Source organism: Cyanistes caeruleus, chromosome 8 (assembly GCF_971803275.1).
Source record: "Cyanistes caeruleus chromosome 8, bCyaCae1.hap1.1, whole genome shotgun sequence".
Classification (NCBI taxonomy): Eukaryota; Metazoa; Chordata; class Aves; order Passeriformes; family Paridae; genus Cyanistes; species Cyanistes caeruleus.
The window spans coordinates 13527475-13553961 of NC_141708.1; the positions used below are offsets into that span (position 1 = coordinate 13527475).

General features: G+C 51.2%; 1 protein-coding gene and 2 long non-coding RNA genes across 5 annotated transcripts; 1 reads left to right on the plus strand and 2 right to left on the minus strand.

The window, feature by feature from the left end:
• Positions 1-3372: 3372 nt before the first annotated feature.
• On the minus strand, positions 3373-9965 carry LOC147651873 (uncharacterized). Its single transcript, XR_015289703.1, has 4 exons — positions 9524-9965; positions 9296-9396; positions 7801-7914; positions 3373-7699 (listed from the first exon to the last, which is right to left on the minus strand). It is a non-coding gene; the product is annotated as an uncharacterized LOC147651873 (long non-coding RNA).
• LOC147651874 (uncharacterized) lies at positions 8543-11310 on the plus strand. The gene is made up of 3 exons (XR_015289702.1): positions 8543-8640; positions 8783-9857; positions 10109-11310. It is a non-coding gene; the product is annotated as an uncharacterized LOC147651874 (long non-coding RNA).
• Positions 11311-13816: 2506 nt separating this feature from the next.
• On the minus strand, positions 13817-24298 carry FGF8 (fibroblast growth factor 8). 3 transcript variants are annotated; one of them, XM_086899163.1, is made up of 6 exons: positions 24019-24298; positions 23233-23374; positions 23112-23148; positions 20859-21039; positions 16512-16618; positions 13817-15610 (listed from the first exon to the last, which is right to left on the minus strand). In XM_086899163.1, the coding sequence occupies exons 2-6, from the start codon at positions 23262-23264 to the stop codon at positions 15323-15325; spliced, it is 645 nt and encodes a 214-aa protein (XP_086755289.1). In that variant the 5' UTR covers positions 23265-23374; positions 24019-24298; the 3' UTR covers positions 13817-15322. The 3 variants fall into 3 exon arrangements, with proteins under 3 accessions (XP_086755289.1, XP_086755288.1, XP_086755291.1); XM_086899162.1 differs by lacking the exon at positions 24019-24298 and adding an exon at positions 23632-23864; XM_086899165.1 differs by lacking the exon at positions 24019-24298 and having other exon boundaries at positions 20859-21006; positions 23233-23290.
• Positions 24299-26487: the final 2189 nt, after the last annotated feature.

Genomic DNA, 26487 nt, shown 5'->3' on the forward strand with positions numbered 1-26487 from the left:
GAAGAGGGTTGAAAACAGAGTATACACTTCAAGAAAAAAAAGTATTAAAGTTAACAAGGTAGTAGGGGAGAATAAAGACATTTTCCAGCTCACACAAGCAGATGGACAAGAATAGCTTTCTGAGCAATCTGAGCTATGTACAGGATCATAAAGACAGCAGATGAACCTTGTATTAAAAAGGCAGAGGAGTGAACTACAGTGAGAAAGGAGAGAGATGGTGTTGAGACATTTTCAGGGGGGCAGGGAGATGATTCGTTGGGCCAAGTGACCTTTTCCCATCCAGCAATTTCTTCTGTCCCACTGCAGAATGACAATGGGAACCCAATGGCAGCACAATCTGACATCCACGTCCATACTGAAAGAGTTTCAACTCGACCGTGCTGCACTGCTGTGGATATGGGATGCTGTGAAACAAGCCAGACCTAAGTTTCCAACTTGCCCTCTTTTCTGTTGTTGTTGTTATTGCTGTTTGTTTCCATTCATCCCCTTTTATTCTCCATTTTTTTCTGTCTTGACTCTGATGGGGGCTCTTTTTGTGCAAAACAAGCCCTTCTGATCTCTTTGAAAGGCCAGCTCTTGTCATTCTTCCAGATCATCATTGTATGACATGTTTTTATATCAGACTGACAAAGGAGCTATTTGATCAGGGGGTATGGTGTGTGATTGTAAGAAATTCAGCTAGCCGGTGGCAACCATTGTTCCCCAAAGCGGCTCCCTGACCCCATTCTATTCAAGGAAAAACTCCCTTGGAGTGGCCTCTATTCATTGAGTAACACCAGTCCGCAGTCTCACTCCAGGAGTATGCTCAATTCAGAGGTGTGTCACCGATATTGCCCATCAACCAGCCTTTAACTCTTTCATCAGCATTAGGTTTCCAACACAACAGCTGTTATCATAGGATGAGGTGGGGAGGGGAGGAGGGGGGGTCGTGATGCATTCCAGCGAGCTGGAGCTCTCCTTATCTTGGAGAAATTTAACCTTCCTTTTAAAAGTTGCCTCGGAAAATATCTGCCTGCTGCTTTCTGTAAAGTGCAGCCTGAGTCATTTGCCTTCCCATCCCTGGCTCTTAAAATGTCACAGTTTGTTAGTCAGCTTCTAAAACAAGAATCTCTGTGCTTGCTCAGGCTAATGAGGGGTTTTGCATTGATATTAATGGTTTTTGGATTTGGCCTAAAATTATCTGTGACCCTCCCACACCCCAATCACACAACCATTTTTCTCCCAGATAATCTTGTACCCATGTATGCATCCATGGTATCAGTGCAACTGCTGGCTGTAAAAAAAGAACACATAACCAGGAATCATCTGTCTCCCTGAGAACCATTTCATCTCACATTATCAGCAGAGAATACTTAGGGCATCCTTATGAACTCTGAGAAGGCACTTCACTAAAACTTCTCCTGCACCTTCAATTAAACCCTTTGTGCACTAATATAGAGCCTCCAAAACCATGGGAAACCAGTGCAAAAGCTCATGCTAGGTGGCTCAGGGCCACTGTCCTGTGCTTGAAGGGTTATATAGCATTTCCATGCAGACCAAATGGGAACAGCTGTGGATTTGGCACCACATTGGTCAATGGCTTTCAACACTGCTGGAAGAGCTGTCCAGATGACAAGATTAAAACTGGACAGCCCAGTACAAGTGCAGGTACACAAGTTAGTGACTGCCTTCAGATAACCTCTGGAGTAAATTAAACTCCATTCATTCATCATAGTGTGGATCTGCTGAATCTGTTGATGCAAAATGTTTTCCCCATGCAATGAGCATATCCACTGGCTGCTTCAGGCTATCCATCTCTAGACATGGTTGCAGTGTCCCAGGAGCAGAGTTCCTTGCCGGCCCTCTTGGCTAACCATTCGCTTGCTTGCCTAGCTGAAAACACAGCCCTACTTTCAACACCACTGCTAGACCTCTACTCCTCCAGCAGCCAGAATCCTGCCCGGGGTTTGGCACCACCTTGATAGCAGCTATCGCCGGGATCGGGATTTGTTAATAAACTCGGGCTCCCTCTGCTGGGACAGAGTACAAAATACGGGAGGGGGCTGGGGGGGGAGGGTGAGGGGGGTGTCTGTCTGTCTGTCTTGCAGGACAGGGTGATTTCACTGCTGGGCAGTTGTTTTTTTTTTCCCTTGACATTTCAGTGGATACCACAATCTACCCTGCATTTTTCCCCACCGGGTGATAACGGTGAAATAAACAGCAATGCTTTGCACACCAACATCCTCCACTGCATGCTCCTCTGGGAAACTTGCATTAAACTTCCTTTGGAGTGATTTGGCACCAGCTCTGTTTTATACAGGGGGCAGGAGGAACTCAGGTGGTCAGCCAGTTGTCCCATGTCGTGAGCTGAAACGTGCAAGGCTCTCCACTCTCCATTGAGACACATATGCTCCCAATGCACAGTACTGAATTTTATCCCTCTGGGAACAGTGCTTTAAAATGGTTCTGTCACAGACCTGCTGTGTTCCACAGAAGACTTCCATCACCTCAGATAACTGAAAAGTTGCAGCAGACAAGGACACCTGCTCTTGCCCTTTCCCAAGAGCATGCTCTGCAGCAAGACCCATCTGTGTGCCCAGGGAACTGCTTCTTGGAGGCTGTGTTTGTCCAGCCATCTCTGCATCCCAATCAGTAGACTTCCCTGCTCCACCATGCTAAGTGGTCACTCCATGACTTAAAGCATGGGGGAAAGATTCAGGTGCAGTATCCCAACAAGTATTCCCAGTGTGCAGAAGTGTCCAGGCAAGAGTGAAACCTGCTAGGAAGGAGAAACAAACCCAGTTCTTGAGTAGAACAAATAAAGCTGCGGAAAAGACACTTCAGAGAGACTTTCCCAGTTCATCTTGGACTCTTCCCATCTGCCACCTGTGAATTCAGCATGCTACATTATCACTATGACCTTTAATCCACCCCTAGTAACTGTGCAGAATGTTACTGCATCAACAATTTTTTTCAACAGAAACTGCAGTGTAGATCAAATTAAATGCATTTCCTCAGCAAAGCTGCTGCCTTCATCACTCACATCTGAGCTTCCTGCCCAGACATCACTGCTGAGGGTAAGCAGGCTGCTCTGCATACTCTGGTGTCAAAGAAGGTCAGACATTTCCTCGGAGCTCAATACAGGAGAGTAACTCCAGAGACCTGTTGCCTTCCATGACAGCTCCCACCAGTAAATGGTGCACCAAGCTTGCAGCTAAGTCTGCATTATGGTCCAGCAGCATCCTGATGTTCACCTGCTTCTTTGCATCTTATCTAGGGCTGAGCCCTCTCTGCACAGGCTGTTGGCAGAGGTAAGGATTCACAGCTTTGGTGGGGAAAGATTTTCTTCCCCACAGTGAATGTTCCTGAAATAATATACAAACATTTTCAGAGTCCTTACATCCACAGGTTCTCTATAGGTTTAAAGCAGAGCATGAAGCAACACAATAAGGTTTCTGGGGATGAGGGTTCTGTGCCATGTTGATGACTGTCCTCCTCCCCATCCTGAGCTCTTCATGCCCCACTGGCATCCACTCTATATTTACAACCTTTTGTATCAGGACTACTTCCCACATGGCCATCTTCAAGTAACAGCTCCAAACCAGCTCCAGACAACAGCAGTGGCAGCATTATCCATTTTATGCATAAAATCCTGCAAGCTGGCACGCTCAGAGATTTCCTGCACTGGCACCAGTGAGGAAGGCCAGATCCATAAGTACCCACCAGTGCCTGTGATGCTGCCCAGACACAGAGCAGAGTCTGATCTCAGCATCCAACAACTCCCCCAGGACGTCAGTGCAACTCCTCTGGATCATTCATCAGGACAGGTTATGGCCAGGTCATCCCAGCTTGCCACAGGGTGAGCCTGGCTCTGGAGTGGAACAGGCAGCAGAGGAACAGTGAGCAGTGGGTGCTGCCTAGTAAAGTAGCCATGAAATAGCTGTCTGTGTCACACTGCCATTTCTCTAAGTGACAGTCCCTTGAAGCAGACTGTTAGGGGTTCACTTGGTCTCAATAGCAGACTCCACATTTGTCATCTCTTGAGTGACAAGAGGACTAAAAGCCTATGTGCTTCACTAACTGGCTCCATCTTCCTTCTCCTTCCAACAGATATTCATCCCCAGGACACGCACTTTAGGGAGCATAGGATGGGATCCAAAGCCCCTCCTCACCCTTCCACTGGCCTGTCTGGCTGCTTCTGCTTTTCCATGTAGGACTTGTCCACACTCCTGCTTGCTTTGTCCCCTTTGCTGTTTGTCCCTTTGGTCACATCAGCCTTCCACACCATAAGTAGCAAATACACAAAAGAAATGCCCCATCCACACCACACGTAATGTGATCCCCTGTCACAGCACTGAGGATTTGTCTGAGATCCCAGCTCACAGAGTATCACCATCAGGACAGAAATCTCAGCTGTAATTTTCTCTTACCTGTAGGGAAGTTTCTAATCCTTACTGATGCTGAAGGCAAACTGGCTCCCCAAGGGAGCCCCAGACTTGATTTGGAAAGGCCCAGCTGGTGACTGTAGTGTCTGGGACCATAATGGCCTGGAGGCTGTCACATTCACCAGCTGGCAACATGGCCCCTGGGGGTGCCACCTCCACATCACACTGCACCACCCTGGAGTTCAGCCTCATTCTGGGAATGCCACAGCTCTTACAAGGGGGTTGGAGGGGAGCACTGGTGAAGGACAGGCGGCTGCTGTGGTGGGAACACTCGTCAAGCGCAAGTCATCCCCCTGCGCCGGTGTCAAGTGCACAGCAAGCCCACGGCTCTGCAGGGGGAGGTGGTGAAACTCTCAGCTTCTTGCAGTGATCACTCTGAGAGGGAGTGAAGTGCAGACACATTCAGGCTCCACAATGGAGGCTGCAAGGGCTCAGCACATGTCAGCAACCACCCCTCTCTGCTCTAGATCCCACCAGTCCTTTAGGCCTGGGGATGCCCCTTTACCAGCCAGCAGCAATTAGTAAGAAAGAGCTTTTCTTATAATTAACCAGCTTGTGACAGTGGTGGGATTTGGGTCAGAGCAGCAGGTGCCGCAGATACTGCCACAAGACACAGCCATAGCCTTGGGAATTTGCAGTTTGCACAGCACTTCCTGCCCTATTGTGCCCCTCTACATCTCGGTCACTCCTCAAAAGTGCCATGGGACAGCATCTGGGGTCAGTGACCAGTCCCCAAAACATAAATTCTGCCAAAACATTTGGGTTTATGAAAACTGCTCTCACGCTGTCACTGTGCTGGCTTAGTGTGAGAGAGTTGCAGACATAGGCATGGAGGATAATTAGGTCAAACCACCTTCTGCTCACATGTGAACTTATCCACAGTGGTTCCAGTGAAATTGGAGGAAAGACCATCACAACTGAGAGCAAAAATAGATCAGACATCAATATTTAGATGACTGGACATGGAGTCCTCCTGGGAAGGCACAAGATCCAGCATTTGAGATTTCATTATAAAATAAATGCTGTCTTTGCCTTAGAGATGTGCTATGGCCATTGCAGCTGGATGTAAGTGTCAGGAGATTGTAACTGCTTTACCTGCACCTCCTGTGAGGACCATCCATGTCTCTCTCCTTCAAAAGAGACTGGAGTTATAGTGGTGCCATCTGAATGAGGATTACAGCTCCATGATTGGTTTCAATTGCTCTGCAAGTCCCTGCAAGTACCTCTTTGAAAACACCAGCTCTGAGCAGCATGGCTACTGCATCTTTTCTCCTCTCAAGGTCCTGGACACAACCAAGCCAACACCAGACTGTATCACCAGATGCTGAGGCCAAGACACTTGGCTGCACTTCACAAGAGATATTGACAGATGGGAATCAGCTTTAAAAAAAATCCCTGTAAGAGCTTGGAGAGACCTGGAAAACCTGCTTGCTCTGCCTGGAGAAACTTGGTCAGGTGGGATGGCACTGTAAACTGGAAGAGGGCAAAATCAAGTGCTGCAAGTTGAAGTTAGGTATTTTAGGCCAAAAATGCCAAAGAATATTGCAATATGGGGTCCCTGCAGAATATCCTTCCTTCCTGTTCCTTAAGTAAGAACTGTGACTTTCACACAGAAAGCACTGAGCAGCTTTCTGAGTACGGCAGAAGACTGGGACAAACATTTGGAATATTCCCCATGACCTTGAAATCTGCTGATGTACAAATCCAGTCAGCATTCAGGATAGAGTCCAATCTTCAGTCAAAGCTGAGGAATCGGACATGAGGTTTAGAAAAAAATCAGGTTTGTGGTTTTATACCTCATTTATAACTCAGATTATTTCATATATGCATTGCTTCTCCCACTGGACTACTGCCATACCTTTTCTTGGCCTCTTACAGATTGATTCAGCTGATTTGCAGCTCTGCCAGAATTTCTTTCAGATCTTAATCTTTTCGTTCATTAATTTCCCCCACACCTTCTCTAAAGTGGGGCTACACCACTTGCTTTCAGCTCCAGCTGGGAGCTTCTCTGTGTTCACCCTGTGTCTGTGCAGAGTCCAGAGCAACATCAACTGTTGTGGCACAAAGTATAAGGAGGAATGAGGATGTGATACTTTGGCAGAATAGCTCTGGAAAGTCTGTGCCACTTCTCTTGCTAAATTATCTGCTGAGGGTTTGGCTCTGTTTGCATTGGCTACTGAAAGCTAAACCAGCCTGGTGATGATGGAGCATTTTTGATGTCTAAAAAGAGCCCCCAACAAAACCAGTAATTTCTGTTTATAGCTGACCTTCTGAGCAGGCAGAGTTCAGCCATCTCCAGCAGGCAAGGGGCACCCATCAGCACCACCTGGAAGGATGTGTTCAGCAGCAGCTCGGGACAATGGGACACCCAGAAGATGCACAGACTGGGACTGCTGTTACTCAGCCCAGTAAAATGCGTAAGCTGCAAGTAAAACATTCGCTCACAGACCCAATGAGTAAGAAAACTGGGTTGTCTGCTTACCCCAAACTCCTCATTTTTACTTTTGTAAGAACCAGTTTCTTCTTGTACAGACTGGAGGTGAAACCCTGACTGATCTCCCAGATATAGAGGCTCACTGCACATGCACTGCCTGGAATGGGGGGAGTCTCAGCTGCAACCCAGCCTCCCCAGTATGGGTGGCAAGATAATCCAAATGTGAGAGAGAACACAGCTTCTTTCAGCAGGTATCTGATGAAATAAGAAACTTTGTCCTCTTTGCCCAGGGATCTAATACCCCTGATTATAGAAAACATGCACCATGCAGGGTTATGTACTTGTGGGATGACTGTACCTGTGGTGAAAGGACAGGAAAAGCATGTCTCCAGGGAGAACTGGATCTGCACTTAGAGGAACCCTGCAGCAAGATCTTTGAAATATCTGCATGGGTCTCAGGAGCACGTGTCCTGCTGAAAGGCACCAGATTCCAGCTTCAGAAACTGAGCTCAGGCTTCAGAGCTGAGGCCCTAGCAGGACCACAGGCCCCTGAGCACCCACAAAAGCACAACCACCGTAGTGTTGTTCATCAAGGTGCTCACTCCTCACCCTGCACCGTTGGAGCTTACATTTCACAAAGTCAACCTCTGCAGTGCATCCCCTACATTTTCAAAGTCTTTCCTTAACAGGTGGCTGTCTTCCTCCTCTCCAAACATGCTGCAGCTTGAATCAGACACTTTGATCAGGGGGAAAATATCCCCAGGGAAAAAGCTCTTGATGTAACACCAGCAATGTGTTTGAACCAGCTTGTCAGGGCACAGTGGAGAACCAGGGCCTGAAACTGGAGGGAAATGGATGAAAACCTGGCCAGCAGTCTTAAACAAACCCTGCCTGAACCCTGGGACCCATAGAGTATTTTACAGTTTTTGTAGAGATACTTACACCTGCAGAGGTGTCTACCTTGTCATCTAGGAAGCACAGTGTCTCAGGCTGCTATGGAGACATCCCAGGCTTGCAGATGCTGACAGGAGCTGCTCTCCCTGTACAAGCTCCCAGCTGGTGGTGCAGAGAGAAAAGGTGGTTTGTGGAAACACATGAACATCCAAACGAGATACACTAATCTCTGCAGGTTTGCTGGTTGGAACAGTAGCTGTGGAAGAGAACTAAACAACAAGCAGTTCCCATCCACGGGGGCCTTGAATGCCGTCATGCCCGATGAGTACCAGTGGTTGCCCTACAGGGAGTGTTGACTACCTTCCTGGAGCACTGTGTGGTGACAGCAGTGCTCTGGTGGCTGCCTGTTCATCCCAACACATGCCAATAACCCCTACTTCAATCAAAATGGATGAAAATGCTGCTCATCCCCTAGCCTGCTCTACTGCTGTGGGACAACTCAAATGTTTGCCTGAGCCAGATGCATTCACAGAATTTTGGTTTTAATGGCATTTTGTGACACAGGTTTGCTCCTCCACTGCTACCCCAACTGCTAAGAAATCAATCATTAGCAGCAGTTAGCTGTTTGATGGTTAACAGCCTGAACCAAAGCCAAACCGGTTGTTAATTGGGCTAACAGCTGATTTCAAGGGGTTGTTTTGCAGGGCCCAACACTCCCAGCAATTGACTTGGAGTTGTAACTAGCAGCCAGGCGGCAATTAACAGAGCCCAGGGAAATTCGCAGGCCATTACCAAAGGGCTGGCTCCCAGCTGGGCTTCTGCTTCTCACGGGGAGATAGGGAGCACAGCCATGGCCCAGGGCCTGAGCAGGCAGAGCCAGCACTCAAGGTCCCATTTCACATCTTGATAGTCAAAATTCTATGGATGTACAGGCCGGGTCTCATCCTGTGCCTCAGCAGGCTCTTAGGGTTTTGGGTTTTTTTAATGTTGTTACTGGAGTTTTCCTAATGTGTGCTATGAACTTCCACAGGGACACTTCCTGATCTCCTTCAAATCCCATCTCAGGATCCTCTTTTGCTAGTTGCTTAAGCAACTAGACCTGTGCTTATGTCTATCTTGACAGCTTATGGCACCTGCTACAGTTGACCATAGGAAACATGATTTCTTTGGGACAAGGGCTGCTGCTTACTCTGGGAGCAGCTCATAAAAGAGGAGGTTCCAGCCACCAAGATGTACTACTACTACTACAGCAGACAGAGTTTGCAAAATAATCACAGAAGGAGCAAGGCTGAGATTTTTTTTCCTGCTATGAATCTTTGAGAGGAAAAAAATTTAGAAAACACTACTGGCCATATTGGCAGGAGAAACCAGCCCAGGAAGCAGGAACCTTTCACAGTGCCACGGTCATGGCTGAACAGAGGGCTTGGATAGGAGCAGTGGCACAGATCAGGCATTCACCAAACTGGGGAGGCTCTGACAGCTCTCAGCCTCCTATTTCCAGTCCACAACAAACAGCAGCACAAACTTAGCAAAGTGATAATACCTGAACGTGGCTGGAGTGGTTCTTCCCAACACAGCCAAGCCTCCCCCAGGCTCTGATCCTGGGATATGTAGCCACAGATTTTATCTTGGACACCACACAACCTGGAAGGACATTCCAATGTTACAGCTGTTATGAGCATAGGAGAGATGCTGTAAGTCACATAAAGCCCAAGAACATCCCCTTTGCTCCCAGAACAGCAAATCTGAAGTGCATTTCACTGCACAGTACCTGGGCCATTAGGCAACCTGGAGTAACAGCTGTAACCTTCAACTGATCCACACAGGAATCCTCTCTTATCCTGCAGCTGATGTGGTACAGGGCCAGTGGGTGGACAAGAAGTTTTCCTGGAGCCTGGCACCAATTCCATGCTGACTTTGACCCTGCAATGGCTGCAGGTTCCCATTAGTCCAGTCCCAAATATCCCTCCAACATCTCCCAGGAGCTCCTCTGGTGCACCAAGCCACAGGGGCCGTGTATCCCTGGGCCCACAGCTTGTCAACACCAGAGCTCACAGCACATCCTTCTCCAGGAGGAAGGCAAACAGCAAACTTAGCCATCAAAGGTATTCTGCAGCAAAGCCACGGGAACTGGAGGGCGGCCCCATTTCTAAGGGAGAATTGATAGTGCTGTAGGCATGCTGGGGAGGGGGCAGAAACGCTGCAGATGGGAAGCAGAGTGGTAATGAGGAGCATATGTGTAGGTGCTTGGAGCATCCCAGGTGCTACAGAAGTGCTAAGTGTTATTACTATGGCCAGGAAACTGGCTGTGAAAACCAACTGTACTCCACATCCCCTCTCTCTGCACCTTCTCCAGGGCCTGGACTCAAGAGTCCCCATCAGACTCCGGAAAACAGGAACCAGCCTGGACGCGTCTTTGGAGGCACCCTGTGGTCAGAAGAGCTGTGTGGAAAGGAGAGAGGAGCAGAGAGGGACCAAGGCTCAAAAGGAGCATCGGGTCTGGTCTGTGTGGCCAAGAAGATTTTGTGCCCTGTCAGAGTATGGTGCTGGCCCTCAACACATGTTGAGTACTGTTGCAGCACAGGAGGTTGTTTCCATACGTGAGACTCATTTTGTGGCCACCCTGACCAAAGCAATTTATCTCATGAGCTCCTGGCCCTGGAGGGCCATTGCCTTGTGACAGCCCTGAGCTCATTTCTGCTCCACCTTGTGTCTCTCTCTAAGATGCTCCACTTGGTTCCACAGCCAGAGCTTGCTGGTGTGGAGCAGGGCACGGAGCAGTGCTGAGCCCTCCCTGCTGGCAGGATACAGCCCACCAACAAGCCAGTTTGGTTTGGAGTAGCCAAGATATGAGATTCCCCCACTGAGTCCCTGAGCATCCCTGTTTCTGGCTATAAATCCCTTCCAAAGAGGATTCTTTAGAGAGGGGGACTGAGATGATCCACAAGCTGCAGCCACCCCCGCCCCCTCCCCGAGAGGAATTGCTCTCACACAAATGAAATGTCTGTAATTAATGGGCAGGGGGCTGGACAGGTCTGAGATGAAAGCGTTTCCTGGACTTGTCCTTCATTTGCATGGTATCAGAAGCTGTTCAGAAGGTGTGACTTTTCCCACAGGGAGCCCTCAGTTCGGTGGCACAATAAAGCCAGAACTTCTTACCCAGAATTAATTAAAGGAGGGGGAGGGGGATGGCAGGGAAATGTTTGAAAGCTGAGCCTGATGCAATAAACAAACAGCCCAGTCGTCCTTCCCAAGCTGAAGCCTGCCTAAGGAGCCTGGGCAAGCTCCAGCCCTGCCACAGCATCCTACAGCCCACCCAGCTCAGTGGGCACCCATATCCAAGCAGACATGGAAAAGTTGTAAGCTGAGAGAAGGGGTGGAAGCAGAGACAGCATGAGCCAAAAGGTTTGGGGTTTGGTTGATAAAGCCCTGGTGCAGCCCCTGCTCAGACAGCACATGCCCCTTTTCTTGCCACTTCAATTTGTTGCTGCCTGTACTCTGTTTCTCTACTATAGAATCACAGAATGGCTTGGATTGGAAGTCACTTTAAAGGTTGTTTCATTCTAAATGACCTGCCATGGACAGGGATACCTTACTACTAGATCAGATTGCTCAAAGCCCCATCCAACCTGGCCTTCAATGCTGCCACGGATGGAGCACCCACAGCTTCTCTGGGCAACCACAGCAGCATTTAATCTGAAAACAGCTCTTTCTCCTACCTGGTGTTGCCCATTTACTTCTTACCCTGTGTTAGCTGGCTGGACCTGATGGGCTTCCCCATGATCTGGCAAGGCAGAGTCTCCCAAACATTGCTCAACTCCAGCCTTGTCACTGTGTCTGGATGTCAGCGCATGGTGAGCCCTGTCCAGGCAGGGACACGCACACAGCGCTGCTTGGAATTCAGGATGGGGCCATCATCCCTGCTCCAACAGCCAGAGCAGCAAGGTTCCTCTCCTGCTTCATCTGTCACCTCCTTCCAGCCAGCTGGTGGCAGTGAGGGAGCTGCAGGGTGACATGGAATGGTGGCATCAGCAACAGGCACATGCCCACCACAAGGACTTTGCTAGCTCAAAGCTGGGGTTTCTGCCCAAAACACCCACACTAACAGCATGAGTTAACAAAAGCAAACATCCATCCCCAAAGCCCCCCATCCCCAGCCCTCTCCTGCAGTCCTGCCCCCATCTCAGCACCTCACAGTCCCCAGGGCCCTTGCATGGCTGTGATTCTCAAGCTTGGTTCATACACCTGCTGATGAAGAAGAAAAAGTCCCAGATTACTGGGTTGATGATTGACCCTAGGCATTCAAATAGCAGCCAGGGTTCCTGTGACTGTGGAGGAACAGCAGGTATCACCAGGGACTGTCTCCACCTCCCTGCGTGGGTGGTGGAAGCCACCAGCCCTGGGGACCATATGCACAGCACCCTGCAGGACTCAGGAGGAGTATGAGCTCCTCCAGACTTACCAAAGACTAAGTAGTATCAGTACAGAGACAGGATATGAGAAACCATTAATTAATTCATTTACTCATTAACTTACTAGAACTGGGCTCTTTAATCTTCCAAGCAGTGGTGAAACAACCTTTGTTGACTAAAGAAGCAGAAGTTAGACAAATTCAAACAACAAACAAAACATGTAGTGCTCCATGGCCACTCAAAAGCCTTTTAATGAAAAGTGGCTGACTAACCATGGTCATGGAGTGAGCTGGGGATCCCTTCCCAGAGTCCAGGCCTGGGTGCCTTTCACTGTGGCAGAGCAGACAGCAGGATTTGGGGGGTAGTGTGGTACAGAGCTGTGCAGGGACACAGGAGTGTGCATACTCACTTCAAACCCCGGGGCGCTGGCTGCTCACTGCTCCAGCTCTCGTCTGCACCCCAGGATGGCAGGCATGGGGGAACAGCCTTACTGGAGGCTGAGCACCACACCGTGCCCTTCCCTACCATAGCTGGGCATTTGTATCGAGACAGGAGACATGGATTTAGTCCCGTGCCTCTGCTACCCGTACCTGGAGCAGGCACCTGGCACCAATTCACCCATGTTCACAAAGCCATTAGGAAAACAGTTAGACAAATTAAAGGAAGAAAAGCAACCATTAAGGACTATCAAACACCATCTCTGCCTGGGGAAAGGCCAGGAGCAATTCACTTTTAATTCCTGTAGTCTGTAAACCACAACAAAGTCTCGTCCCAGTTGTCATCCTCAGGCTTCTGCAGCCCTTGGGTCCCTCCTGGAACAGTCAGACAAAAGCCATCCGTGCTGTCCTGTGGCTCAAGCAACATCCCTGATCTCCGTGATGCGGCAGCGATGTTCAGGTACAGAGCACGGCCAAGTGCTCAGTCCCTTCTTTTCCCTCCTTGAAATTACTGACAAATACTGCCAGCTCTGTTCAGGCTGCTGTGTCAGCCAGGGGAAGGCTCAGCCTCAAACCCACAGTCTCAGGATGAGCACTAGGTGATGTCTCAGGCACCCCATCAGCATCGCAACAAACCCAGGGCTGGCACCTGTGTTGGTAAAACTCACCTTGCAGGGCTGCTACACTTAAACACTTTAACATATCTCACAGTTTCATTCTTGCATGCTTCCATACCTTAGAACCACTCCATATTGGAATCCCTGATCAGCTCCTGTAAGGAAGACCCAGCACTGCAGCAGGGTTGAGTATTCTCTGAAGGACAGGACACAACAGCCCATTCTGCACAGCCCCAAGCTCTTCTGGGTAAGAGAGAAGCAAGTACCAGCTTTCTGTTGGGCAGTTTCATCCCCTCCTTGGGAGCAGTGATCAAGGCTCCATTGTACTATGTCCCCATTCAACCTGCAGTAGGCCTTACTCCCACCTGTCAAGGTGACATCTGCATGTTAAACCTGGAATTTGCTGCAAGGAAAGCTATTTCCACAAGACTCATCTGGGTCCAAAATCTTGGGGCACTCTCCACAGCTGTTCCTTTGGGAAGGAAATTACAGCAACCAGCAGCCTCAGCCCCATCCTGCACCTCACTGCCATCCTCTTTCATCCCTCTCCAATATGTCTGTCCAGCCCCAACCCCTCCCTGGAAAGCATCAGGCTCAGTTAGACTAATACAAACTTTTAATGCACATATTAAATAAATATTTCAATCATTTCATATTCAATTTGTACACAACCGAAACAAAACAAAAATCCTCAAGGAAACAGGAAAAACCTCAAACAATCAAAAAAGATTGGATGAAAATTCACCCCTGGTTCTGGCTCCTATCCAGTGTCTTTGTTTGCCCTCCCCATAAAGAATAATTGGTTTAACCCTTTGGAGAGAGTCACAGTCCCAGGGCAGCATGTGCAGAGCAGGGCTGGCTGAGGATTTTGCTCAAGAGATGTAATGTTTCTTTTGTGATTTTTCATTCTTCTAAATATAAAATTTGGCTTCTGTCAACACAGAAATTTTGAAAGAAACCCCCTTCTTTCCTAGGGGGGCAAGGGGAGCAGTATTTCTCATCAAAGAAGAAACCTGGAAGAGACGGTTGGCAATGGAAGCACCAACTATTATGACAAGATACTGAATTATCACAACAAAACAGCCTGAAATGGCTCCACAATAATTTGTAAACTTTGTTTAATTTTATGGATGAAAACTTGTATCTCATAAAAAAATATAGACAGAAAAAAAATATCAATTTTTGGTGAGAAGTTCACATTTTCCACATGGGGAAAAAAATAATACCAGTTATCAGCCCGCTCCACAGCAGCTGTACCTTAGTACTTTAAAACAAACCAAATGCCAAAGATGCTCCGGTGGGTAAGAGGTACCGAGTCAGTTCAGGACTTTCACTGGGGAATCCATCACCCCCTGTCCCCTCCTGAGAAAAAAAGTAAGTTGAGAGTTGCGAAGTCAGCAGCATTCTCAGAAGGATGTGACTTCCAGCAACCCCTTGCTCAGCCAAAGAAGTGGGCACATCCAAGGAAAGGAAGCATCCAGTGGTCCCCACCCCAGGCGTCACAGTCAGCCCCCACTGGCAGTGTCCCCACACCACCCAGGCTGCCAAAACCACCTAGGTGGCCTCCAACCACCTCCAAAATAAATCCCTGCGTCTTAGCTGTTTTCCAGCCTCTCCATCTTCTCCAGCAAGCATAGCATTAGTTCAGTTCATTTAAGTAGCACATCGCTTCCAGATTTGGATTTCCATGGTTTTTTGCTTGTTTGTTTTAAACATTTTTTTTTAACTCCTTTCCCCCTAGAGCTACCAAAAAAAAAAAAAATTTACAAAATAAAGCGCAACCCCAAACAGACTAGAACATTTCTAAGTGAAGGGCTCTTCTCCCTTCACCAGTCTTTGAATGTTTCATTACTTTTAAAGCTGGAGTACAAAAATAGAGTCTCTCTCATTTTTTTCGTCTTTTTTTTTCTTTTTTTTTGTAAAAACCAAACACCCTCCCAAAAGTACCAACAACTAGAGCAGGTAATTTTTTTTTTATCCTCCCCCCTCCCTTTTTTTTTTGTTTTGTTTTAATACCCATATGGGAAAGTCTCTACATATAGTCCACCAAGCTCAGAGGAGCATCCTCCAGGAGATGCAGGCAGAGGGGGCAGGGGCAGGCACATCAAGGGCCCGCTCTGGAGCTGGAGTTTCTAGTCCTTTTACTTCTCCGGTTGAAGGGGTAGTTGAGGAACTCAAAGCGTCTGTGGGGCTCGGTGGTCTGGTGGCCCTTGGGAAGCCTCTTCATGAAATGCACCTCCCGCTGGTGCTGCCGGGTCTTGGAGCCCTTGCGCGGGCGGCCCTTGCGGGTGAAGGCCATGTACCAGCCCTCGTACTTGGCATTCTGCAGCGCCGTGTAGTTGTTCTCCAGCACGATCTCCGTGAAGACGCAGTCCTTGCCTTTGCCGTTGCTCTGAGAAGGGGACAGGAGCAGAGATTTAAGCGACAGGCAGTTGCTCAGAGGGCTGCTTCTCACTGTGGCAGCAGGGTTGCAGAGCTTGTGGGCAACCAAAGGCTCACTTCTCCCACAAGTCAGAATTGCCCAAAATGTGTTTTTCCTTAACAAGCCACAGTGAGCAGGCACAAACACTGCTCACTGCTGCTTATGTACCAGTGCAGCTGGTCCCAGCCTTAACTTCCACCACATCCATAAGGGAACTTTTGCCTCCATCTGTGCCTGGATGTAACCATAAACAAACTCTCCATCCCAATTCACCCACCCATCCTGTCCCCCTGGGGTCTTTAATACAGGAGGGACATCGAGGAACATTGAGTGGCAGGAGAAGCGACATGAGGTCAGTGGTGACGGTGCCCACAGATGAAGGTGGTGGGGGAAGCATGGGGTAGCCAGGAACTGAGCTCCCCCATTATGGACAGCAGCAGGACTAGAGAAGAACCCACACTGGGCAGCCCCCAGGAAGCAGCTGCCATGGAAAATCCTTGCATTGAATCACTGTTCTGGAGGGACTTTGTACATCCGGCCCTGCCACGGCAGGAAGGGGCATCAAGGCACAGAAGCTGCATGACAAACCAGCGGCCGGAGGTGGGGTCTGGCCTTGGGGCAAGCCCCATGGAGCATCTTAACATTCCTGGCACTTGTACCATGTAATCGTGGAGAATAGACCAGCAATCCGCCTATTTGTTCGGACAGACAGAAGGAATGCGCCCCACACGGCACCCGCCCACCTCTCTTGCTCCCGCTCAGGCTGCAGGAGGGCTTGTTCCCCTGCCCCCAAGAGGCACAACTGCTCTCATGGCAGTCCCCGCTCCGCGTCCCAGCAGGTCCCTGCCTTGCCCGTACCCTTGCACCCTACCTTGCCAATCAGCTTCCCCTTCTTGTTCATGCAGATGTAGAAACCCGTGGCTGCCCCCTTGATACGCACGCGGCTCCCAAAGGTGTCTGTCTCCACGATGAGCTTGGCTGGGGAGAGCAGCAGGGGGAGAGAGGGAGGGAGATCAGAGGGGCTGTGGGATAGGGCTGGCACAGGTGTGGAGACATCAGCAATGCACCCTGATGCTGGGCACTGCAGGCACATGATCTCTGGCAGCTGGACCAGAGAGAGCCCTAAAATCAGCACATGAGGTTAAGATACAGCTTGTCCGCACCCCGTAACTTGCCCCAATGTCCCTGCATGACATTGGACATGTCCTTTTGCCACCTTAAGCTGTGCTGGATGGGGAATAGCTCTGTTTTACCCAGCTCCACAGGGCTCAGTGGTTCAGGTGCCACAGAGGAGTCCCAGATGGAGGCAGGGCAGCCAGCAGGGCACATGCTGGTTGGCAGAGAACGAGGCAGCTGCCCTGAAAACGGAGGCAAGTCTGGGTGTGCCTGTGGGCAGGAACCAGACACCTTCCGGAAGAACACAGTGTGCTGCCAGCTGTCCCCAGCCCAGGGGACACTGCTCCATGTCCCTCTGCCAGGCCAGGGATGCAGGAGGAGCAGTGACTTTGCAGCTGGCAGGGGAGGCGTGAAGGGTACAGCCATCCTTTTAATGCCTTTCACCTTTGCACAAGTCGAGAGGGCGTATTGATTTGGTCTCAGTTTTTTAATGGAGGCATCGATCGACTTCCGAAGGAGCTATGCAAATCGCTGGGTCGATGGGCCGCCTATAAATAGACCTGTCACCTTCCCTCCCTGCCTTCACCCTGGGAACCCAAGGCCCAAAGCTCATCCATCCCCAGGGAAGGGGGAGGATGGGGACAGGACATCCTTCTTCCCGGTCCTGCAGCTGCTGTTCCCAGAGCAAGCCCCGATGGGGATGGTGGCTACCTGTTTGTACCTCAAAAGGTCTGTGCTATGCCAAGCACCAAAGAATTCCCCACAGTGCTGAAAAGCCAGCTGTGACTGCCCCATCAGCTCTTGTTCAGCATCAGCCCACAGTACTACAAGTGCTACCCAACAAGGCAATTAGAGGACAGGCCACAAAAGTTCCACTCTTATTATAGATTTAAGTCATTTGGTGCCTTATTTATCCTCTCAGGTCTCTGCACAGGGGCTGCTCAGTTTCTCAGGACTGCGGTTCATTGCAACTTGCACATCTCTTCCTCAGGATGCTCAGCCTCCAGCGAGCCCCAGTGAGGGCAGTGATGTGGCTCTGGAGTGGGAGGCTCTGCAGGAGGATGTTTTGAATGGCAGAAGGAGGCTGTAGGCACACACACAAGCTAAAGTGAGCTTAAATTGTGCTCTGGGCTAGGGGAAAATGGCCTTTCTCTCTCTGCAGTGCCTCAACCCCACATCCCTCTTATGATGGACACTGCTGAGGTAAATGGCACCAAGGATGGGTACAGCAAGCAGGCAGTGCTGGCAGCTGCTGAGTTGACCAATGGAAAGGTCATCCCCAAATTTGCTGGGGCCAACTGATTTGGTGCTGTTAGGCAGGCCAAGCTGGATGTGCATGCAGGCACCCCCTCCTGTCAGTATCACCCTGCAGCATCTCTTGTCCCCAAGCTACCATGCATTCACATCCCCCTATTCCTAGGCAGGCACAGATTGAACTCAGAGACAAGAAATTTGGGAAGAGCGAACTCCAGGCTGTGCTGATCGATGCCCAGAGAGCCTAACAAGCACCTCTCATCCCCAAAACCCACCCACGGGAGTGATGGCACTCTGCAAACAAAGCACTGAGACAGTGACCCCCTATTTATCTATATTGGGGAAAGGGGTGGAATTGATCTTGGAGGCAGTAAAAGGTTTGAGGAGAATTGATTTTTCTCTCTGAGAGATAGAAAGAGCAGGGAGGGAGGGAGAGAGGGAGGGATGAAGAGGGAAAGAGGGAGGGAGTGGGGAGGCCTTGGCCCCAGTGAGCACAAAACCCTGCTTTAAAGATGCACATTGCTTCTCTTTTGGACTTTTCTCTTTTTTTTTTTTCCCCCAAAGGGCAGCTGTGATTTACAGCCACCAGACGGGTTTGCTGCCCTGCACGAGCCCAGCCCATGTGTCTCTTCAGCCCCCTTATCCACAGAGGATGAAGACAACCTGGCCCCAGGGACTTGCACCCCTAGACCCTTCCAGGCAACTCGTGAACCCTGCAAACTCCAGCCCCAGCCAACAGAAAACCCTGGGCACAGAACAGCAACCAGCAAGTGGGCAGAGAGCTGTGCCGGTGTCTCCGGCCACTCGTGGGGTTGAGCCAAGCTGCAGCTGGCAGGGGTTTTCTTGGCGGCAGACACAGCCTGGGAGGGACAAGCTGGGCTGCACCGGCCGCCCGCCTTCCCTTAGAATTAAAAAAAGTCAATCAAATATTGACAATTAAGACAAATAACTGAAAACGCCGGACTCGATGTTAAGTCGGCTGTAAAAATGTCAGCGTGGGGAAAGGGGTCATCTGCAAAAATAAATCAACCCCTTTTACACGCCCACCCCCAAAAATGAGACTGAAAAAAAAGAAAAAAAGCAGAAAGAAGGGCTTGGGGAGGGGGAATCTTTGCTGCAAAAGTGGATTTCTAAATAACATTTGGGGGGAGACTTTTTTTTCTTCCCTCCCTCTTTTGGGGAGGGGGGGAGGCTTAACATTTTCAACTCTATTCTTTCATTTAAGTGACAGATTTATCCCAGTAAAATTATGTTTCATGCTCAAACTTTGAAGGGAAAGTGGCTACGTAAATGCTGAAAAAATGCAGCGAGACACACTTGATCCCCCAACTGGACTGCGAAGAGGAGAAAGTATTCAGGAAATGTTAAAAAAGGTGAAAGTAAGAAGCGTTTTAATAGTTCTTCCAGACATGGGGGCCTCCCTAGAGATTCATACAGAACAATCCTGAACCTCTATTTTAACATTTACAGACTTGCAACTCTTTTAAAACTTTACATCTGAAAAACTGCTTGTTCTCTTTCTGGTTTAGATCAGTCTTCATTTTCCTCCTTAGCTCTTCAAATGCTTAACCTTTTTTTATTACATTTTAATAGAGTTTTTCAAGCCACCACCAGTCCCTTCCTTCTGGCCGTATTTAAACCTGGTTGTTATTTAAATATGCACTAACTGTTTCGTAAAATCCAGGCGTTAGAGGTCTAAAACAAGATGGGATTTTCTTTTTTTTTTTTTTTCCTTCGGAAATTAGCTACTGCCCTTTCAAGCTAGAGCTGCTCCAGGACGGGAATAATTAATTTGCAAGATTAATTCTGGATATATGGAACATTACATGGAACCTGCACTGTGCTTTTACAGATGATGTCCAGAGTGAAATTTTCACTCAAAGCAAAATGAAGGAAAAAAACCCCAAAAACCAGAAAGGTAAAGAAAAAAATTGTTTCTACTGATCTACCCAAGTAAGAAAGGGAAATTTCAGCTAATACCAAAGAAAAACAGTTGTGATACCTATGTACAACACACAGGAACACAGGCACTTCCCTGCGCTGGGCACAGGATCAGGCCTCCCGCAGCCGGCCCTATGGCTCGCTGGCCCCACTGACCCCTGTGCCACATTTGACCATCCCAACATGTCAGGAGCTCACACAATCAAAGTATTTGGGCTTTGAGAGTCCCCAGCAGAGGGACCGGTCCCCTTGCCCTGGAGAGGGTGGAGGTTTTGGGGAGGGGGTGCCAGGGTGATGCAGAGGGGCCGTGGCAGAGCGCAAGCTCTCACACTTGCAGAGTCCCTGCTTTGTCTCTGGAGACGCCGCAGCATCTCTGCCTGCAGCTGACTGCCTCGCTGACCCTCTGCTCAGGATTTGTTTTGGAAAGGAAGGGATGGGACAGGAAAATGCCACTTTAGACAGTCCTAGTTCAGGGAAGGCTCCCAAAGCAGTCATTCCCCCTTTCTCCTCCCTGCCTCTTATTTTTCAAATTTACTTTCCATTTCAGTTCCAAAAGGAGGTCTAGGGATTCCCATCCCTGCAAAGAGCCAGGATGAAATTCTGATGATGCTCAGGATGCTGCAGCCCCAAACCCTCCAAGTCAGGTGCAAACCAAGAATTAAAAGGAAAGAAGCAGAGCCTATCCTTCAAGAGCTGGTCCCTTCCCTTGGCACAGGGAACCTGCCCTCACCTTGAATCACACAGCTGCTGATTGCTGACCCCTATGTTCTCCTTTTACAAGCCCCCACAAGCCGAACGATTTTAACGATTTCTGGCTGACAAACAGGACGGAAATCATCAATCGCCACGCTGGGCTGTGAACACCTCCCCAGCTCCCCCCTTGCCTGCCCACATCGTGTGTCCTTACCGTGCACATCCCCATCCTCTGCCATCGCATTGATTTTCTTGTTGTCCAAGATCTGCACATGTTTCCCGCTGGTCCTGCTGTACAGCTGGTAGGTACGGACAAGCCGCCGGCTGAGCTGATCTGTCACCAGGCTCTGCTCCCTCACATGCTGTGTAAAATTAGGTGGGGACTGAACAGTTACCTTTAGGAAATTAAAAAATATACAACACACCATTATAATCTCTACTCCTCAGCGGGGCAAATGGGCTGAACCGAGATCGCCGGCCTCCAGCTGGGCTTTACGGGAGGCCAGGAGCCAGGACCGCGGCGGTGCCTCCTGTGCCATCAGAGTCTTCCAGGAGAAGGATCATTAAGCTCAGGGACAGAGTGACCTGTACAGAGCTGTGCCCTCTCCAGACATGCCCTAAGCAGAGGTGTGGGTAGCTCGGGAGTACAACAGGGCTTGGTGACCCTGGAGGTCCCTCCAGGACTCAGTGGGTCCTGACTGGGACTGGGGTACCTTGAGATGAGCATCAAGGCTGGGAACTGGAGGGGATCAAGGTGGGACATGCAGGATGGCACTATGTTGCCCTCTCAAGGGGCTGAAGCTTTCATCCCTCACCTCTCTCAACTCTGCAGGAGCATACTACTGCTCCAGCTGCCCTGGGCACACACCCAACAGCTGCCTGTCCTCTGGGTCTCAGGCTCTTTATCTGCTCCCAAGTACCCCACTTACTGAAGAGCTGTGTTGAAGCTCTTCAAACACAAAGTCCACAGAAATGGTAGAACTATGAGGCATAAGACTCACAAGAGAACCATCACCTAAATACCCCAGGACAGATATTTAGTGGTATAACCACCCAAAGATACCAACACATTCCCTGTGCAAACACAGCCCTCATCCCCAGTCAGCTGTTTGGTGCCAGCACAGGGTCGTCCCAGCCCCAGCACACCAAGCCCTTTAGTCCCAGAGATGCAGCTGAGCCCATCCCCTCCAGACCCGACACTCTTGCTCCTGGGCTTTAAATGATTTTCATGAGCGGCCAAACCTGCTCCCCCCTCAGCCCCGGCTCGCGAGTTGGCACAGAATTCTTTTTCCCCCCTCGTCTCAAATCCCTCTTTTAAGTCTGGAAAGTTTCGCTGCTCCCTGACATTTATAAAGATGTATTCTGAGCAAATGTTAGGAGATCGCTCCTTTCAACATCAGAAGGCTGGGGCTACCCCCCACCACCCCCACGTCAAATGGGAAGATTTCCTCCTGTCTTAAACAACAACAGAAAACCACAATAAAAGCAAAAGCCGCTGGTCTCCCAAAGCCAGCTTTATAGAGATATCTCCCCTTGACAATGTCATCTCTCTCCCTCTGCTTCTGCCTGTGCATGTGTGTTTCCTATAGACGGGTTTTGGATAATGCAGCAGGATTCTCTCCCCAGCTCTGATGAGGGTACCATGTGGAGGAGAGGTCATTAGCCATGCTGCTATTTGGTCTCCATCTCATACTCCAAAATATTACAGCTATGTTTTTATACAACTGCACAATCCCAGTGCTCCATTCCCTTCACTTTTCAGCTGGAAACTCCATTTCCCACCCCCCTCCAAGCTTCCAGGAAAATAACAATAATTTTAAAAAGTAGCTTAAAGAACATTTTAAACAAAACTTCTGCACCTGTGATCTCAGGGGGAAGGGGGGGGCTTCACCCCGTTTTGGAGGCGTACCGCTCCCAGCGACACGTTCCTGCTGGTATGCGGGTGTTGCACAAGCTCTGCCCGGGATGTTTAATCTATTCATGTCACTTCTGTCTCTGCCGATACAAACCAGCGATGCTAAAGTCTGACACTTTAAAGCTAAATCAAAACCTGTGCTATTTACGAAGGCTTTTGCAGGGTTTCTTTTCCTCTTTTTAATTCTGCTTTACTTTTTTGGATGAAACAATATAGGAGGGAAAATAAAACGGAGCAGAGGGACGGGGGTATCCACAGTGTAATTAGATGTCGGGGGAACGGGAATTAAAGCTGCTTTAAGATAACCCTGAGTATTTCCTTGAAATCCCGGTACTCCCTGCCTCGCAGCAGGAGTCCCCCGCACCTTATTTTGCGTCCCGGGAAAGGTGGGGTCCCCCTCGGACCCGGCTTTTACAACCTGGCAACTTTTGTCTCCTGGGTTTTAAAGTGCTCCTCTTTCCCGTCTCCCTCCCTGCCGATCCGCTCGGCGGCGGCCGGGCACCCCCGACCCCCGCGGGGCGAACAAAGCCGGGCAGCCCGGCGGGCACTTACCTGGGCTTGCAGGCAGAGGACGAACAAGTGCATTAACCTGGGAGAGGGAAAAGCGGGAGAGAGGTGTGAGCCGGGGAGGCTGCGGGCGCGGGGCGGGAGGGCTGGGGCTGCCGGTACTCACACGTAGCTGAAGAGCGAAGAGCAGGGGTCCATCGCGGCACCGATGCGGGGCCGGGGGGCCAGGGGCCCGGCGGCGGCGGGGAGCGCCCGGGGGGCGCGGCGCTGTCTCAGCTCCTCGGTTCCTCTCGCCCTGCCGGCACGTCCTCGCCCCAGAGAAAGGAGGGCACAAGCGGCTACAGAGGGGAAAGGCCCGGCGGCCCCACCGCCCGCCCAGCCCCCGGGGCGCTCGGCCGGCTGCCCCTGCCGCGGGGAGCCCCCAGCCCCGCTCCGCGGCCCCGCTGCCTCCGGGAGGCGAAGCCGACCCGCAACCCCGACGGCGGGGGCGGGCGCGGCCGGGGGCGGCAGCCGCCGCGGGGGAAGCGCGGCCGGACCCCCGCTCCCCTCCCGGCCCCGGCGGTACCTGCCGAAGCGGAGCGAGCGGTGGGCCAGGTGTCGGGGGGCTTGGGGCTTCCACTAAGGGCCAGGCTCTGCAGCCAGTCGCCGGCGGGACTCCCTCCCCACCCTGTGCCTCAGTTTCCCCATCCGTAAAACGGGGTTTAAGGGCTCGGAGGGTGGGTCGGGGACGCGGATCCCCCCGCTGGGGGTTCGCCGCTCCGCGGACGCGTTGTGGATTGGGAGCGGGCGGGCGAGCCCTCCCGGGACGTGCCAGACATTAAAAGGATTACCGGAGGAGGGGGGATGGAGGGGGCCGGAGTTTCGAGAAGGAGTGAGGCTGAGCAAATTCCGCAGCCGGGGTAGGGAGCGGGACACCCCGCTTTCTCCGCGAGCATCCCCGCCGGGCGCTTACCTTGTGGAGCGGGCGGGCGCCCTCAGGGCCGGCGCTGCGGGGCCATGGGGCCGGGCGGCGGCGGCGGGACGGGGCTCAGCCCCGCAGCCCGGGCAGGGCCGCCGAGGGCTGCATTGTTCCGGCGAGCCCCGGCCCCGCCACCTGTTGCGCACCGGGGCGGGGGCTGCGGCGGGGCTGCGGCGGGCGGCCCCCGGGGCCGGTACCTGGCCGGGGCCGGGGCCGGCGCCGCCTGCTCGGCGCTGAGTGACAGCTGCTAATTTGCCGGCCGTGCCCCGCTGCCGGTCCCCGCGCTCCCCGCGCCCTCCTTTATCTTATCAGAGCCCATAATTACAATTGCTATTTTGCTTCCTCGAATCAGCAATCAGCGCTATCTGCCGCCGCTGGAGAGGCAGCTCCTGTCAGCCGCCCCTGAGTGACAGCGCGGCGGCTGCCCCGCCGCACAAGCACACCCCCACACACACACACACGCGTGCATGGCCCGCCCGCACACACACACAGCCCCGCACACGCCTGTGCAGCCCTCCTGCACACGCACATCCATGCACGCAACCCTCACATGCACAGGCTGCACGCACTCCCTTTAACACACACGCAGCTGGCACACGCCTGCAGCCTTTGCCATGAGGTCCCCTCCTTCTCACTTGCACCCCTCACACACTCTGCACACCCCAGCACAGTTATTCACGCTGTGCTTTGCTTACCTCTACCTGCAAAATACGACTGTGTCTCACACACAATCACACTAGCTGCAGCCACAGGAGAGCTCTCTCTCTCTCACACACGTACACACTGACACCCCGCTTGAGCGCTTTCCCCCTTACTCAGGCACCCAACAGCCCCAGACACAAGTGCACCAACACCTCTCCCCACCACACGATGTGTCACCCCAAAACTCTGCCTACTGACATTTCTGGGGATGGATCTCCCAGGCCTCTCACCTGATCTTGCTCAGCATCCTCACTGCTGAGGGGTGCTGCAGGAAGGCAGGGGAGCCTGGGCACTGCCCCATCACTGGGCTGACCCCGCAGGGCCCAAGGAGAAAACAGTCCCTGCATCAGTATTAATAAACCCAGTACAGGTTACCCCAAAATTCAGCTCCTTGTTCATTTTCCTTACCTTTTTTTTGGTACAAAAAGCTGTTTCTGAGGGAGGGTTCCTATGTGTAGGATGAAGTCTAGGGCCAAGCCTGCATTTAGCTGGAAGCATTTAGGAGGACCACAGGAACAGGCAGGACAGGCACTGAAGGTGCTCAGCAGAAGCAGGAGCTGGTTTCCAAGGGCACAAACATTCACACACTCAGCTCATCAGTACAGCACATGGTCAGGAGAAAAACCCTCCAGGTTGAGCTGTGTGAACAGCTGATGTACCATAGCACAGGTGAGGCAGTTCATCCTATTCACTTCTGCATTGCCTAAGGAAAACCAGGCAAAACCAGGGCAGGAAACACTAGACACTCCTGATACTCTAAATTCAGACAATTCTTAGTTTCTTATATCTAAAAAATTCAAGGAATTTAGTCTATTTTCCAGATGCTGCTCTCCTTCACCAGTGGCCACCTCCACTTTATCCCTGGTGGGCACAGGATCAGGCAGGCACATGTTACCATGCACACCACAGTCTACTCAATAGCACCATTTCCAGAACAGCACAGACTGCCTTAAATTGGGAGATTTATGGTGTCCTGTACAGGGTCAGAGGCAGCTGCAAGCTGACAGTCCCGTGTGCCCCCTGCCCTCAGCAAACAGGCTCAAGTGCCAGTCATGGCTGTAAAATCAAGCCGCTGTGGGATCACCTAGGGGTGGCCACACTTTGCCTGACAGTGGATGACAGACGATGCTCCTGTCAGCCATCCTCAGTCCTACAGCCAGAGCCTCCGCAGCCCCCATGCTTACTCCACCTTTGGGAAGGGAAAAGAAATGAGCAGGTTGGTGACAGCAGCCAGGGACAGGCAGCACCACAGCTGCTGGGCTCACCCCACCTCTGCTGCTGTCTTGGATCGTGGCCACAGTCTGCTCCTCGCAGGGAAGACGGGTGCCTGCACAGAGGCATTTGCCTTTTTCCCTTGATGCTTCTCAGCCCACCTGTGTTTGCATCAAGAGTGACACCCCCACCCCCTTTTGTTTTTAAGTAAAAACACTTTTTGGCTAGGCTCTCTCCTGTGCCAGGCAGCACAAGAGAAATCTGCCTGCCTGTCAGCTCCTTCACAGGCCATCTGAGATAAGCCCCCCCTGGTCCACAGGGTGAGGGTCCCCTCCATCCCCAGGCACTGAGGCTAAATGGCTTGTCTGGCTCTCCTGGGGAGAAGAGAAACTCCAGCCCTGTGCTTCTGAGACCAGCTGGGCCTCAGGCCAAGCTGCTATGGAGATGGTGGAAGAAAGCCCCTCGCAGCAGGAAAAACTTGGGGACCTGCTGTGCCCTCAGCGCTCCAAGCAGCAGTTGGGCTGTGGTCCCTGGGAGAGGCTTACCAGC

Bases quoted from the DNA above. Each gene is read 5' to 3' on its own strand.
- FGF8 (XM_086899163.1), bottom strand. From the start codon at position 23,264: ATGGACCCCTGCTCTTCGCTCTTCAGCTACGT. The intron at 16,619-20,858 runs GTAAGGACACAC...TGCTCTCCCCAG, and splicing joins AGAGGATGGGGATGTGCACG to CCAAGCTCATCGTGGAGACA. The intron at 15,611-16,511 runs GTAGGGTGCAAG...TCCCCTTCTCAG, and splicing joins AGGGGAAGCTGATTGGCAAG to AGCAACGGCAAAGGCAAGGA.